The sequence below is a fragment of the Chrysemys picta genome, chromosome 9, assembly GCF_011386835.1.
Source record: "Chrysemys picta bellii isolate R12L10 chromosome 9, ASM1138683v2, whole genome shotgun sequence".
NCBI classification, from domain to species: Eukaryota; Metazoa; Chordata; order Testudines; family Emydidae; genus Chrysemys; species Chrysemys picta.
In genome coordinates this window covers 93,269,171-93,282,146 of record NC_088799.1, presented here as the reverse complement: position 1 = coordinate 93,282,146, position 12,976 = coordinate 93,269,171, and the positions used below count along the sequence as shown (strand labels likewise).

The 12,976-nt window shown below is 40.5% G+C and overlaps 1 protein-coding gene across 4 annotated transcripts in view; it reads right to left on the bottom strand.

Annotated features, from left to right (window-relative positions):
- TBC1D8B (TBC1 domain family member 8B) overlaps positions 1-12,976 on the bottom strand; it is a 71,921-nt gene that overhangs the window by 47,620 nt on the left and 11,325 nt on the right. For all 4 annotated transcript variants that reach the window (XM_065556693.1, XM_065556694.1, XM_065556691.1 and 1 more), the window contains exon 2: positions 4,166-4,276. In XM_065556693.1, the coding sequence (XP_065412765.1) occupies positions 4,166-4,268 (103 nt within the window). In that variant the 5' untranslated portion in view covers positions 4,269-4,276. The remainder of the gene's footprint in view (positions 1-4,165; positions 4,277-12,976) is intronic.

The following is a 12,976-nucleotide window of genomic DNA, read 5'->3' as shown; positions in this document are numbered from 1 at the left end:
GCTAAGAGCTGAAATCACAAAAGAGCTGAGATCACTGAGTGCTGTGTTAACTAGTAGGGGAGCCTGAAGCTATATTGCTAAGCAGCTGGCAGAGCAATTTGTGGGGACAACTGGAGGAGCAGCGAGCGGCGCGAGGCCAGTTGGAGCGGCCCAAGGAACGGTGAGCGGAGCTGTTTGCGGGGACAGCTGGAGCGGCTCATAGGTCAGTGAGCGGAGCAGAGCAGTTTGTGGGACGGCAGGAAGTGGACTGGCTCGTGGTGAAGGCTGTGGCGGAACCCCACGGAGAGACGGCTGGCCGGCCTCGGATCACATAAGGTGCCCCTTAACACCCTGCATGCCCCCCCACCTTTTACTCTGGGGCTGCACTGACCAGGAACAGAGACTTTGGGGTTTGTTGGACTTTTGGGACTTTGGGTGGTTGCTGGACCCAAGAGACTTTGGGGACTCTGGGTGATTTTTGGGTTGCTGGATTCAAGAACCAAAGAGAAAGGACACAGCCCAATTTGCTGGGGTGGGTTTTTTTGCTCATGGTTTGTGTTATGAATCCTGTTTGTGGTGTTTTTCCAATTTAATTCTGATGTCATTTACCTCATGTTATTAAACATTTTCTGCTACACTCAGACTCCGTGCTTGCGAGAGGGGAAGTATTGCCTCTTAGAGGCACCCAGGGGGTGGTATGTAATTGTCCCAGGTCACTGGGTGGGGGCTCGAGCCGGTTTTGCATTGCGTTATTGAAACGGAACCCCTAGATACAGAACCCGGCCCTTGTTGCTGCCAACTTAGATGGGCAGAAGGGTTACATAAAATTAGGTCTCTTATTGATCATTATCCTCTAGGGACATCCTTGAAAAGCATGCACAGGAGGAGATTAGATTAGATTGCAGGGGGAGAGGTTTCATATTACAATATAGGGATATGGTATTAATGTCTTTTTAAAGTAGTTGATGGTACAATAGGATCTGATTTCTTGTCTAACTGAAGAAGAGAAGATTCTGATGCATATTGGATAGCAAAAATCCATGTGACTATAGCACAGCATTTAATAGTGGAATTATTTGTGGGATCAGACTCAATATAGTATGAAGTTTCTCTGGGAATGCTACAAAGTTTATCTTTCCCCCAAAGGCATCTAAAGGAGGGGCTGGAGATTGGAGGAAAATTTAACTGGAGTCTTATGGCTCAGTAGAGTGTCTAGTTTTTGTTAAAGAGTCTATTAACTTAAAAGGTTTAACTGGGAAAAAAGCTGATGAACTAAAATGTGACACTGCAAAATTTTAGAATTTACCTGTGCATTTTTAATTTTGGGTGTTCCCTGAGCTCTAGATAATGTCTGAGAAATCAAATAAATATATAAACATGACATGAGTAGCAGTTAGTAAATATACAGTTAAGAGATAATGCTAACTGCAAGATATAGTGTGTTTAGGAAATATTCAGTACTGTCAGTAGGGCTCGGTGCTATTTCACTGAGCTTCTGGAACTGAGACTAGACAATTAGAGACTGAGCAAATTATAAAAGGGACAAAATTTTGGTCTCTAGGGGAAGATACTGGATGAATAAAATGTGCCCACAAAACAGTATGCTTAGAGAAGCTAGACCTTGCTCTTAAGATCAAACACTGCCATCAGTCAGCAGGAAACAAAACAATAGGAAGGAATGAGTAGTGAAAGGGTGAGAGGAGCGGGAACTCAACTCCTGCTATAATCAGGTTTACTTTAACAAGCAAAAGATAGGTTAGAAAAAACACAGTTTGTGTTTTCTGTTTATTCCTACCCATGCTGACCTCAGACTTCCTTGTGGGCAAATTTATCATCCTCCTCCTGAACTCTGTTGAGCTGCATGGACCATGCACAGCTTAGAATAGAAAAAGCTGTGTACTTCTGCTCTAGGGAGAATACCAAAGCAGTTTTGTAACACTAGAAAAACTGAGATGCACCTGAAAGCAGGGAGTCTATCTGAAGACAAAATACAAATGCTGCACAGCAGAACAACCAAATACTGGGTCATAACTTGTTTCCTTATCACACTATCGGAGCTACACAGGAAGGGTCGCATTGGGCTCGGCAAATATACGTAAAGAGTCAGGGGTAGATTTTCAAAAGCATAAATACCAGTTTTGTACAGAATTCCCATTGTACCTCTGAAAATCTCCCCACAGACTTTTCCCCCCAAGGGCTTACAACTAACAGACACAAACAAACCCAGGCTGGGGCCAGGGATCTAACAAAAGAACATGGTAATGATTGGCACAGTTGTGTTTTATTTTGTTGATGGTTTTCTCCCCCGCCCCCCGTTTTTAATTCAGAGTAGAGACAAGTGAGGGAGAATGGCAGGAATGGAGGAGTTAGTACAAGTATGACAGTGACAGCTTGTCACTCTCCTAGATATAATAGCAGGCAGGGTTTTGTAGGCATCATGAAAGAGGTGAGTCTGAAGGAGGGATGTGAAGGAGGATGAGACAGTGTGTCTTGAACATACTGGCCATTTTTACCTGTACTATACCTGCCTAGTTTGTCAGAGTAGCTGCCTATTGAACATTACTGATATTTAGTTATACAGGAGCAAACCTATGTTAATCCAAAACTTATTGGAACAGGACAACTGGAAAGTGACTGCTGTACTGCTCAAGCACCTGGCATAGTTCCAGTGCCAACACCACCCTAGGAAGAGATGAAGGTTCTGGCACCCACAACTCAGCTTCCATTGTCTCTAAATGCTCCTGAGAAAGGGTGTTCCAAGTATGTTTGCATTGAAATAGAAACCTCAGCTATAACATCTATACACCCATAGAAGCCAATGGGAATCTGTCTATTGACTTCAGTGGGTGTTGGATCAGGCCCTAACACTACAAACTCTTTAGAATGCCAGTACTTGTATAGGTGTGTCTATTTGCCTAGCACTGTCTGTGCAACTAATTGTGTCAATACACTTGGATCTAACTGGTTTAAGGATAAACTGAATGACTGCTGAAGCTGAGGTGAACATTAATTTTACTATAATCCACTAGCAGAAATCTGCTGCTGGCTAAACTCCTGCTACAAAACTCATCAGGAATAAGGGGACAGTTCCATATTATTTTCTCAATACTTTAGCTTTATATCCTCTTCAGAAATATAAAGCTATTGGGCAAAATGTATTCTGGATGGGAATGCTATCAGCAGAAAGGGACCGTTGAGACCTTTTTAGATGATTTATGCATTTTAGCTATCTTTAAGATAAATAAAAGAATTAAGTACTGAGGGGGGAAATATCATTAATATAATTTCAATAATGCCAACAAAATTTTGCTCTTTCGTGATAATTAGTGAGTTTGTCAAAGGTTACATTGAAAAAAATTTGCCTTTGTGCCTATAACCTTTTATACGTGACCATAGAATCATTGAAGATTAGGCTTGGAAGAGACCTCAGGAGGTCATCTAGTCCAACCCCCTGCTCAAAGAAGGACCAACAACTAAATCATCCCAGCCAGGGCTTTGTCAAGCTGGGCCTTAAAAACCTCCAAGGATGGAGATTTTACCACCTCCCTAGGTAACCCATTCCAGTGCTTCACCACTCTCCTAGTGAAAAAGTGTTTCCTAATATCCAACCTAGATCTCCCCCACTGCATGCTTTTTATTGTGACATCTCAGAGATAAGTAGTTCTCAGTGTTGAAGTGAAGTGCTGTTTGTACAAGCCTGTACATTTTTTTAATAAAAATAACTAATATAAGCCATGATTTATTATATGCAAAATATCTGGAACAAAATGAGTCTCAGTATTTGCAATCATCAGTCTGCATAGCAGGTATATATCTCCATTCTCTGTGATCCACAAACATTCTTAAATTAATAAAAAGGAAAGAAAAAACAGGCTATAGAAGTAAAAATCGAACACTTCATGCTGGGCTTTTAAATGCCCAATCCTGCATGGTGCAGATTTTTTCCAACTTCCATTCAACTACTCAGCATTTTGCAGTACTGGGCCCTAAATGAGCAACTGCTGGCAGGTTTTCCATTTTCTCAATGTAGGTGAGCAGTTTTACGTTAAAACTTGATGGGGTTTGAGGGAGGAGAGAGAATTATCCCACCAGATGTTTACATGCTGTTCTTAGGTATATTGGCATTAGGGAAAAGACTTGCCACTTTTAAAAATCATTTAGCCTCCTAATAAAGAATCACACTTACCACATGCAATGGACCAGTAGACTTGAGAATCTGGTGTTTGATGCAGGATCCGAAATGGAGCCACTTTTGATGTAGAGTCCAAGACTGCATCTAGTGTCCCCATGAGAAGGCCTGTTGTATTTAAGATACAGTTTTAGACAGTTTACTAAACAGAGTCAAATTAGGATTTTGCATCATACGTTCAGATTCTAATCTTGCATTCCTTACACAGCTTGGGATATTACATGGCTAAGTAACACACACTTCCACGCCAAAAGTATTTCTTTTAGTGGCTATTAATTTTTCAAAATGATTCTGCTGCATTTCCTATCAAGATAAAGCCTCCCAAAGTCAAATACAAAACAAGAGCAATTAAGGATCAGTAAGAAATTTATGTCAAGTAAACAAATCTTATCTTGCAAACTGTAATAATTTTGTAAAATGTAAATGAGCAAACTCACATTTTCTGCTGTCATAAACCAGTATTTATACTCTCTACATTAAGAACTAAAATGCTAAACAGATAATGTTTATATTTGTTTGACGAGCTTTTGTTTATTGAATTATTCATAACACTGAGCTCGTTTTACACTTGGCCTTGACATAGCAGATGTTTTCATTGTTAATCTCTCTCGCCATTCTCCCAGTATCATTGTTTTCGGCTATGATATATGGCACAAAGATATATTTGCAAAGTCACCATTTGCAAAGACTGATGCAAGCACTTATCTTAAAAGGGTGATTTTATGATAGTCTGCTACAAAACAGCACTGCTCAAAATGCCAAAACATTCTCAATATCCACTACAAAGGCTGGCAACATTTCACTAGGTTTTAAGGTTCAAGAAACTAATGTTGGGTTGATCTCAGTCATGTTATCAGTCCCTGAGATGAGCAGATACAGGAAACACATTATGAAGATCATCATCATAAAGGGGAATTACGGATGCAAGCATAAACTGGCTATGGGGCTGTGACGTTATTGACATGAACTGTGACCATATAGATCATTGTTGCAACCAAGGCCTTATAGTTACACCACATCTTATACAAAGGTTGTCGAGTGAGGTGTCTATGAAAAGATGATCTGCTGGCTATGATTATGGTATCTGCATGCGTGTAACAATTTTGTAGTTGAAATTATGAATATTGGCTATTTACTTGTATCTCAACGTGTTTGATTCTAAGAAGCATTAATGAAACATTTGGTCAGTTTCTTGAGAAAGGAATTTGCAGTTTAAGTGCCCAATCAAGAAACACTTAACTGACAATGAACCTTGGGAGACTCCAATCCACATGAGAAGTTTTCCTGGGAACGTTCAAGGTAGTATGTGAGCAATCGCTGCTCTCCCTGTAAAGAACTGAGTCATGCATGGACATGTGACTTGCCCATATGACTCCAGACTTCATCTTGCTGCTGTGATTTTCCACAGTAAGAACAAAGGGGTGTCCTTCCACATGGCAGAGAATATAAAAGGCCCTGGAAACCCCTCCATCTTGTCTTCAATCCTGCTTCTTACCTCTGGAGGAACCTTGCTACAGACTAAAGCTCTGAATAAAGGACTGAATGACCCACCCAAACTGTGGATGTACTCCGGAGACTTGATTTGAACCTGCAGTTTATTCCATCACTGCTAAAAGCCGGAACCAAGAACTTTGCGATTACTGTATGTAATTGATTCCATTTAACCAATTTTAGCTCTCATCTATATTTTTTTCTTTTTATGAATAAATCTTTAGATTCTAAAGGATTGGCAACAGCGAGATTTGTGGGTAAGATTTGACTTGTATATTGACCTGGGTCTGGGGCTTTGTCCTTTGATATCAGGAGAACCCTTTTTTCTTTTACTGGGGTATTGGTTTTCATAACCATTCATCCCCATAAGGAGCGGTGCTGGTGGGGATACAAGGGAACTGGAGTATCCGCGGGAATTGCTTGTATGATTTCTGGTTAGTGGGGTAAAACCAAAGTCCTCTCTATTTGGCTGGTTTGGTGCCTTAGTAATAAAGGACACCCAGCTTTGGGCTGTCACTGCCCTGCTCTAAGCAATTTGGCCTGAATTGATACTCTCAGTTGTGTCCTGCCAGAGGCTGCATCGTTACAGGGGCAATCAAGTTTCAGCTGTTCAAAAATAACCTACAGTGACTCAAGTCAATGCCCAAAAGACACCCAGTCTGAAACCATCATCAAATCAAGAAGATTCTTTGGAAAGCATGGAGGTAAAAAGAGATATGCAGCAGTTTCTCATGACGGTCTAGGGTTAAAGGACTGGATAGCTCTAGGGCAAACCTCCAGTTCATAGGAAGCCAGCAGACATTTGTGGAGGAGGGGCTAGGTATGTCCTAGATTAGACAGGATGACTTGTCGCCAAGCAAAAATAAAGGCCACGATAGATTCCCAAATCTGTATTTAAGCACCTAAATAAGCAGTCGGTTCCAAAAGTGCTGAGCCACTGTGCCCAATAGGTGTTTATAGTTAAGAACATGCATAAGTGTCTACAGGATCAGGGCCCTATTTAGGTGCCTGGATGTAGACCTAAGAGTTTAAGCATTTGAAATATAAAGTATAAAAAAATAAGGCTTTCATTCTAACAACATCCCTTGTTCTCTTTCCCATTAGCTGGAGAGAGTCTTAAAAAAGAAAACATCCGTGTTTGACAGTCTTTTAGATGGTTTAAAAGCTGGCAATAACTGCCTTTTGCGTAAAAGAGAAGACAGATAGTTGAGTTGGGCTGGAGCTACTTCTGTTGCTAAAATCTGGTCCCACTTCATCTCAGGTGGTGTTTGGAATTCAGCTGGAGCTGGTACGGCAGGCAATGTAATTTGGATCCCTCTCTATGGACCAATCTGGTCAGGACATCCCTCAGGATTAGGACAAAGAAGGTCCAGGGTTCAAGGAGATAGTGGGAGAGGCAGTCATGATGGTGAAGCTTGCTCTGTTCTTTCCTATTTCCCCCCCCCCCCAAAGTCTCCTCCTTTAAGGACTCAAAAATGAGTGGCAGGTGGAATAATCCATCCCCTCATTTTGTTCAACAATCAGACCGAATATCTGACACACCAATTTTGGTTCATTACTTCCACATCTTCTGTTTTGACCAACCATGATTTTAGCATAGTCCTTGAACCATATTAGAAGCCCTTTTGTTTAGACTAATTTAGTCCATCTCTTTCTCAGACCTTTTTCCATCAATGTTTGTTATAGGTTATTACGACATCTTATGAACTTTCACACACTTTTTAAAATTGAGCTCACGAGTAAATTTGTAGGCGTAATTATCACCACAGCAATCACTGGTTTTTAGTGGATGATAATCAATTCTTGTATTTTGTATTACCACTTTCGAGACGGAGCCAAACCACTGAAAACCTAATACCGCAGCAATGTTTCAGGATGCTGCTTTTTTCCTTCCCATCTACCTCTAATCTCCTTCCCTCCACCTAGGCCAGTTCTGATGGTCAGTCTCATCTGTCAGCTGAAGCTCTGATGCAGTAGTGTATACAAGCATCAAGAAAAAGGCTTTGAATCATAATGTAGAATCACCATTATGCATCCCGTACAGCTCTTTCATATTATTTCATGCTTTTTAGTTTTAGACCTTTGTACATGCATTTTTATTCATGTTTAAAAAAATTAAGATGAACCTAGGTGGGTAACACGACTAAAGTTTAACTGGTAAGTTTCCTCACTTCTGCTAGATAACATTGTCTAAAACCATTCAATGATGTGTACACAAAGGCAATCTAAAGTTGTCTCTTCTAAACAATCAGTTACGAGCTTTCAGTATTGGGAAGAGCGTTCAGCCAAGACAACAAGCAGTTGTGCTACTAAAACATTTGTTTAGTTTGTTTAGTTGTCAGGATGAAGTTTAACAAAGACAAATGCAAAGTGCTCCACTTAAGAAGAAAAAATCAGTTTCACACATACAGAATGGGAAGAGACTGTCTAGGAAGGAGTACAGCAGAAAGGGATCTAGGGGTTATAGTGGACCACAAGCTAAATATGAGTCAACAGTGTGATGCTGTTGCAAAAAAAGCAAACATGATTCTGGGATGTATTAACAGGTGTGTTGTGAGCAAGACACGAAAAGTCATTCTTCCGCTCTACTCTGCTCTGGTTAGGCCTCAGCTGGAGTATTGTGTCCAGTTCTGGGCACCGCATTTCAAGAAAGATGTGGAGAAATTGGAAAGGGTCCAGAGAAGAGCAACAAGAATGATTAAAGGTCTTGAGAACATGACCTATGAAGGAAGGCTGAAAGAATTGGGTTTGTTTAGTTTGGAAAAGAGAAGACTGAGAGGGGACATGATAGCAGTTTTCAGGTATCTAAAAGGGTGTCATAAGGAGGAGGGAGAAAACTTGTTCACCTTAGCCTCTAAGGATAGAACAAGAAGCAATGGGCTTAAACTGCAGGGAGGTTTAGGTTGGACATTAGGAAAAAGTTCTTAACTGTCAGGGTGGTTAAACACTGGAATAAATTGCCTAGGGAGGTTGTGGAATCTCCATCTCTGGAGATATTTAAGAGTAGGTTAGATAAATGTCTATCAGGGATGGTCTAGACAGTATTTGGTCCTGCCATGAGGGCAGGGGACTGGACTCGATGACCTCTCGAGGTCCCTTCCAGTCCTAGAATCTATGAATCTATAAACATGAACGACCAACAAGCAGCCAAGACCAGAAAGGCAGGGAAATAAATCTCATTTGTTAAACGTGCCTCAATATCCAGTTTCATCAGATAAATTCTTAACTTAATAGAACTTGATTATCTAAGTCCAGAAATCATACAATAAGAACAGATTCCAAACAGGATTCTAGTTTCAGGAGGTGCTCTGTTTAGTGCATAAAAACAGATCTGGCATTCAGGACTCCTGAATACAATTTCCAGCTCCAAGACCTACTTGCATGATTAAGTAACTTAACTCCATAAAACTCCATCTAAAAGAAAGCTGAAAAACTTGTTTGAATTGCACTTTGAGATCTTTCAGTAAGAGGGGCAAAGTACTACTTTATTATGTTTCTGATTCTTCATCTTCCCTTTATCAAGATCAGCCCAACCTCCCAGTCATACAGTCAAGCACAGGATGGAGTGTGAACACCACTCTTCCATGAATAAAGTAAGAGGAGATTCTAAGAAGCAGTGGAATTCACCCACAGGTAGTAGGACTGCAACACAACTGGGGCCTGATCCAGCTCTACTGAAGTCAAGGGAGAACTTCCCATTGACATTAGTGGGCAATGAATCAGGTTCCCATTACATGGCTGCTATTGGGAATACTTACATACATAAAGTAAACCATACATGTAAATCTTTCCAGTCTGGGCCTAAATACTGATCATGTTCATTGCACAGTGCATTTGGAATTGGCTTACTACATTTTTGGGTAAAATCTTCCCTGAAGATGTGATGTATTTTGGAGCAGGTCAGTCAGTAGCTGGAGTGTTGGGTCCCTGATAGGATATGAGTTATGGTATAATCTATTATGCAGAAACACTGGGTGATCTGCTCTGAAGTTAATGGAGGTTTTGTCACTGTTTTGATTGACTTCAATGGGGTTAACTGTGTGTGTAAAGTTAAACTCATATAGAAGTTTCTGTTGCAGGACTGGGGCCTAAAATGGGATCTCTCAAAGTTAGCAATTTTCAGAGGGATTACTTATGAGACAGAGAGAGGGGGGGGGGGGGGGAAGTAGTTTGTACACAATTCTCTTGGGTACTGTGCATGATCAGAATCACAAACATATTCTAGTTTCAACCGAACCCATTTACATTTAAAAAGGCATGTGTACCGCAACCAAGCACAACGTTAAAAACAATGTATTTTACCTGCAGAAAATGTAGTGGCAAAAGACAAATTCTTTTAAGAGTTGTCCTTGTGCTCATTCGTTAACTATAGTAATGCAATATCGATAATCATTTACTTAATACTGTTATTTTTGTACTCCCTGACTTTGGACCAGATCAACCCCTAAACCAAAGAGAAGGCAGGAAATCTCCACACAGTTCCTTTCAGGAAAAATCCCCCTATATTGTTTGCTCAGGTCATGGGACCCATTTAGAAATCTAACACAACAGAACCCCAAGACCAACTAGGACTTCTGGGCACAATCATAACACAAGTAAATAATAAGGAAGAGCAAGAGACACTTCACAAGCAAATGGAATAGCTTTTGCCAACTGCAAATTCAGCATGCAGAAGGATGCTCAAGTTTATTTCAGGGACTCGTTTCGCATCCAGCCAGCCGAGTATTCAGCTGAGGGTCAAAGGTGACTTAAAGCCAACTTTGTCAACCCCTCCCAGGTGAATTGCAATGTGCGCTTCTCAGCTGCAACCAATTTAGGAGCATCTGTGCTGCAGAGTTCATCTCTTCCCTCTATTTATTTTCCACTTGAAACTGTAATCCACAGTTTCAGATGACAATTTTCCCAGCAGCATACACTCCTCTGTTAGTGACATCATGGTGTAACTTCAGATGAAGAAATAAAAGCAGGTGAACCTCAAAAAACAAAGATTCTGGTTCATGCAAATATCCCAGGCAAAGTGTGAGAGGAGAGTAATACTTCAAAAACAGAATACATGACTAGAAAAGCAGAGTGGCTTAAAATATATTTTTTCACAAAAAAATTTCCATAAGAAATTCTCTGCCTGCCAGCACTAGCTGCTGAAGCACCAACAAAAGGAAACAAGCTTTCCCAATAGTCTAAAATAAACATTGTATGCAGTGTGATTGTAGCTGTTTTGGTCCCAGGATATTAGAGAGACAAGGGGGGGGTCAGGTAATATCTTTTGTTGGTGAAAAAGACAAGCTTTTTCGAACTACACAGTGCTGAAGAAGAGCTCCGTGTATCTCCAGCTTGTCTCAACAATTTTGCTCTCACTCAAGAACTCCAGATGCCATGTGAATGTATGAGAAATCAGGGGACTTTTACAGCTGCTGTGAAGTAACAGATAAAGAGATTAATTCTGATTAATTTAAGAGTAGTTTTAAATAACTCAATTAAAAATAGCACTTTACAACTTTGTAAGACCCTGTTTTCTCCAACCTTCAAACAGCAACTGAATTTACTAAGTCCTTCTTTATGTCAGACTTAGGTCAGTGCTCCTTATAGGAGTATTGGTATCATGTCAGCTTCTGTTGAAACAGGTCATGAAACAGTGAGTCATATTTCTAAAAACTGCTTAGACTAAAAACTGTATCATAACCTATATTATATTATTTATATACTGCAGTGCCCAATATACTTAAAGTTACATCATGACTGAGCAATTCAACTATATACTCAGGACTTAGGTTATAACCTATTATTTTCACATATTCATAATTTTTGCAAAAAAAATGTATTGCCACTGAACTTTATCTCAGCTCAGAGGTGATTTTAAGCGGGGAACTTAAGCAAATCCTTTCAGCTCCTCTGATTTATGTGAATGTAAAATAATATCCACTTACTGTTTTCTGGAGCTTTCTTGTTCACATATTAACTAAAAATTGTACTGAAATGCTCCCCTTGGCTACATACACACATTTTAATTTAAGTCTGTATAATGCTATGGGCAATACAAGAAGCTAAAATCCAGGTGTATTTGGACTTATAAATACCTTAATTTACATAAATAAACCAACTGGTAAATCAGCCCGTCTCCCCTACTCCACATTAGGTATAAAAATCAGCTTTAAAAAACGCTGACCGAGTAGGCTTATATACAAGTATTTGTGGTAAGAAGCTGGGACTGGGAGTAGTAAGAAGTTCTGCCTAAAACAAATAGGCAGGAAGACTAGTATTTGCTCCAGGACCAATGAGTACGAGCAGCTTTACCAGCAGCTCCATTAGACAGAAGCTCTTGACTACAGCTTCAACCCTGAAGAGCATTTAAGCACCACAGATACTACAGGTCCTGCATCTCTCTCTTCCTGTTCCACTAACAAGCTCTGGAACACCAAGGACACTCTCTAGTCCTACAGAATGCCACAGGAACAGAGTCTCCAGGACTCCTGCAGAGTTTAAGGACTCCTGAAGGATCAAGGAAAACAACTAGGTCCCAGAAGAATGCAGAGATGATTAGCTTCCCAGGACTAGAAAAGGTCTTGATTGTGGCAGCACTTTCTGGCCCAGTGGAATTTAGGAGTTTTGCAGTCTTCCAGGCAGCTCTCTCTGCTGCTAAGATTTTATAAATGCTGAGGGCAGCTTGCAATGTTCTTAGTAGTTCAATTATTCTTAATGACCATCTCCAAAACAAACTATACCAACTTCTAAAATACTGCTGCAAGGGACAAGCTCTCAGTGATCACTAATGAATAAAACAGAGTGAAAGATTCTAGATCATGTCATTTTTGCAACAGCACCTTTTAGTAATCCCTCTGAGGACTTGCTCCAGCATGCCTCACCAACCTCACACCCAGCCCCCTCACTCTGCTCCTCCTGCTTTGGCCCCCTCTGTCCAACAACACCTCCCATAACTCTCAACAGCTGGAAGTCACTTCCAACAGTGCTGGTGCTGCCCCCCACATAGCTAGAGCAGAATAAGTTGTCCCATGATTCAGGAAGTGAAAAACTCTATACCCTACTTGTCTTGTCCTGGTCAAGATTTGTGTGTTTTGCACTCCTGTTTTTAAACATGCTTGAAAACAGAATATACTTAGCACTACAAAGACTAAATACTACGTACACCTCATCCAACAGTGGTCCTGCCAGTCACACAAATATCTGCATTGCAAAACAATATTTCCTTATAACTCCCAAGGCTAAGTGCTGCACAGATCACACAAGACCCTTATTAACATAGTAAGTTTTCATCCTATTTTCTACCACAGTTGGAAACCTGCTGCAAGCCAGCCATTTGAA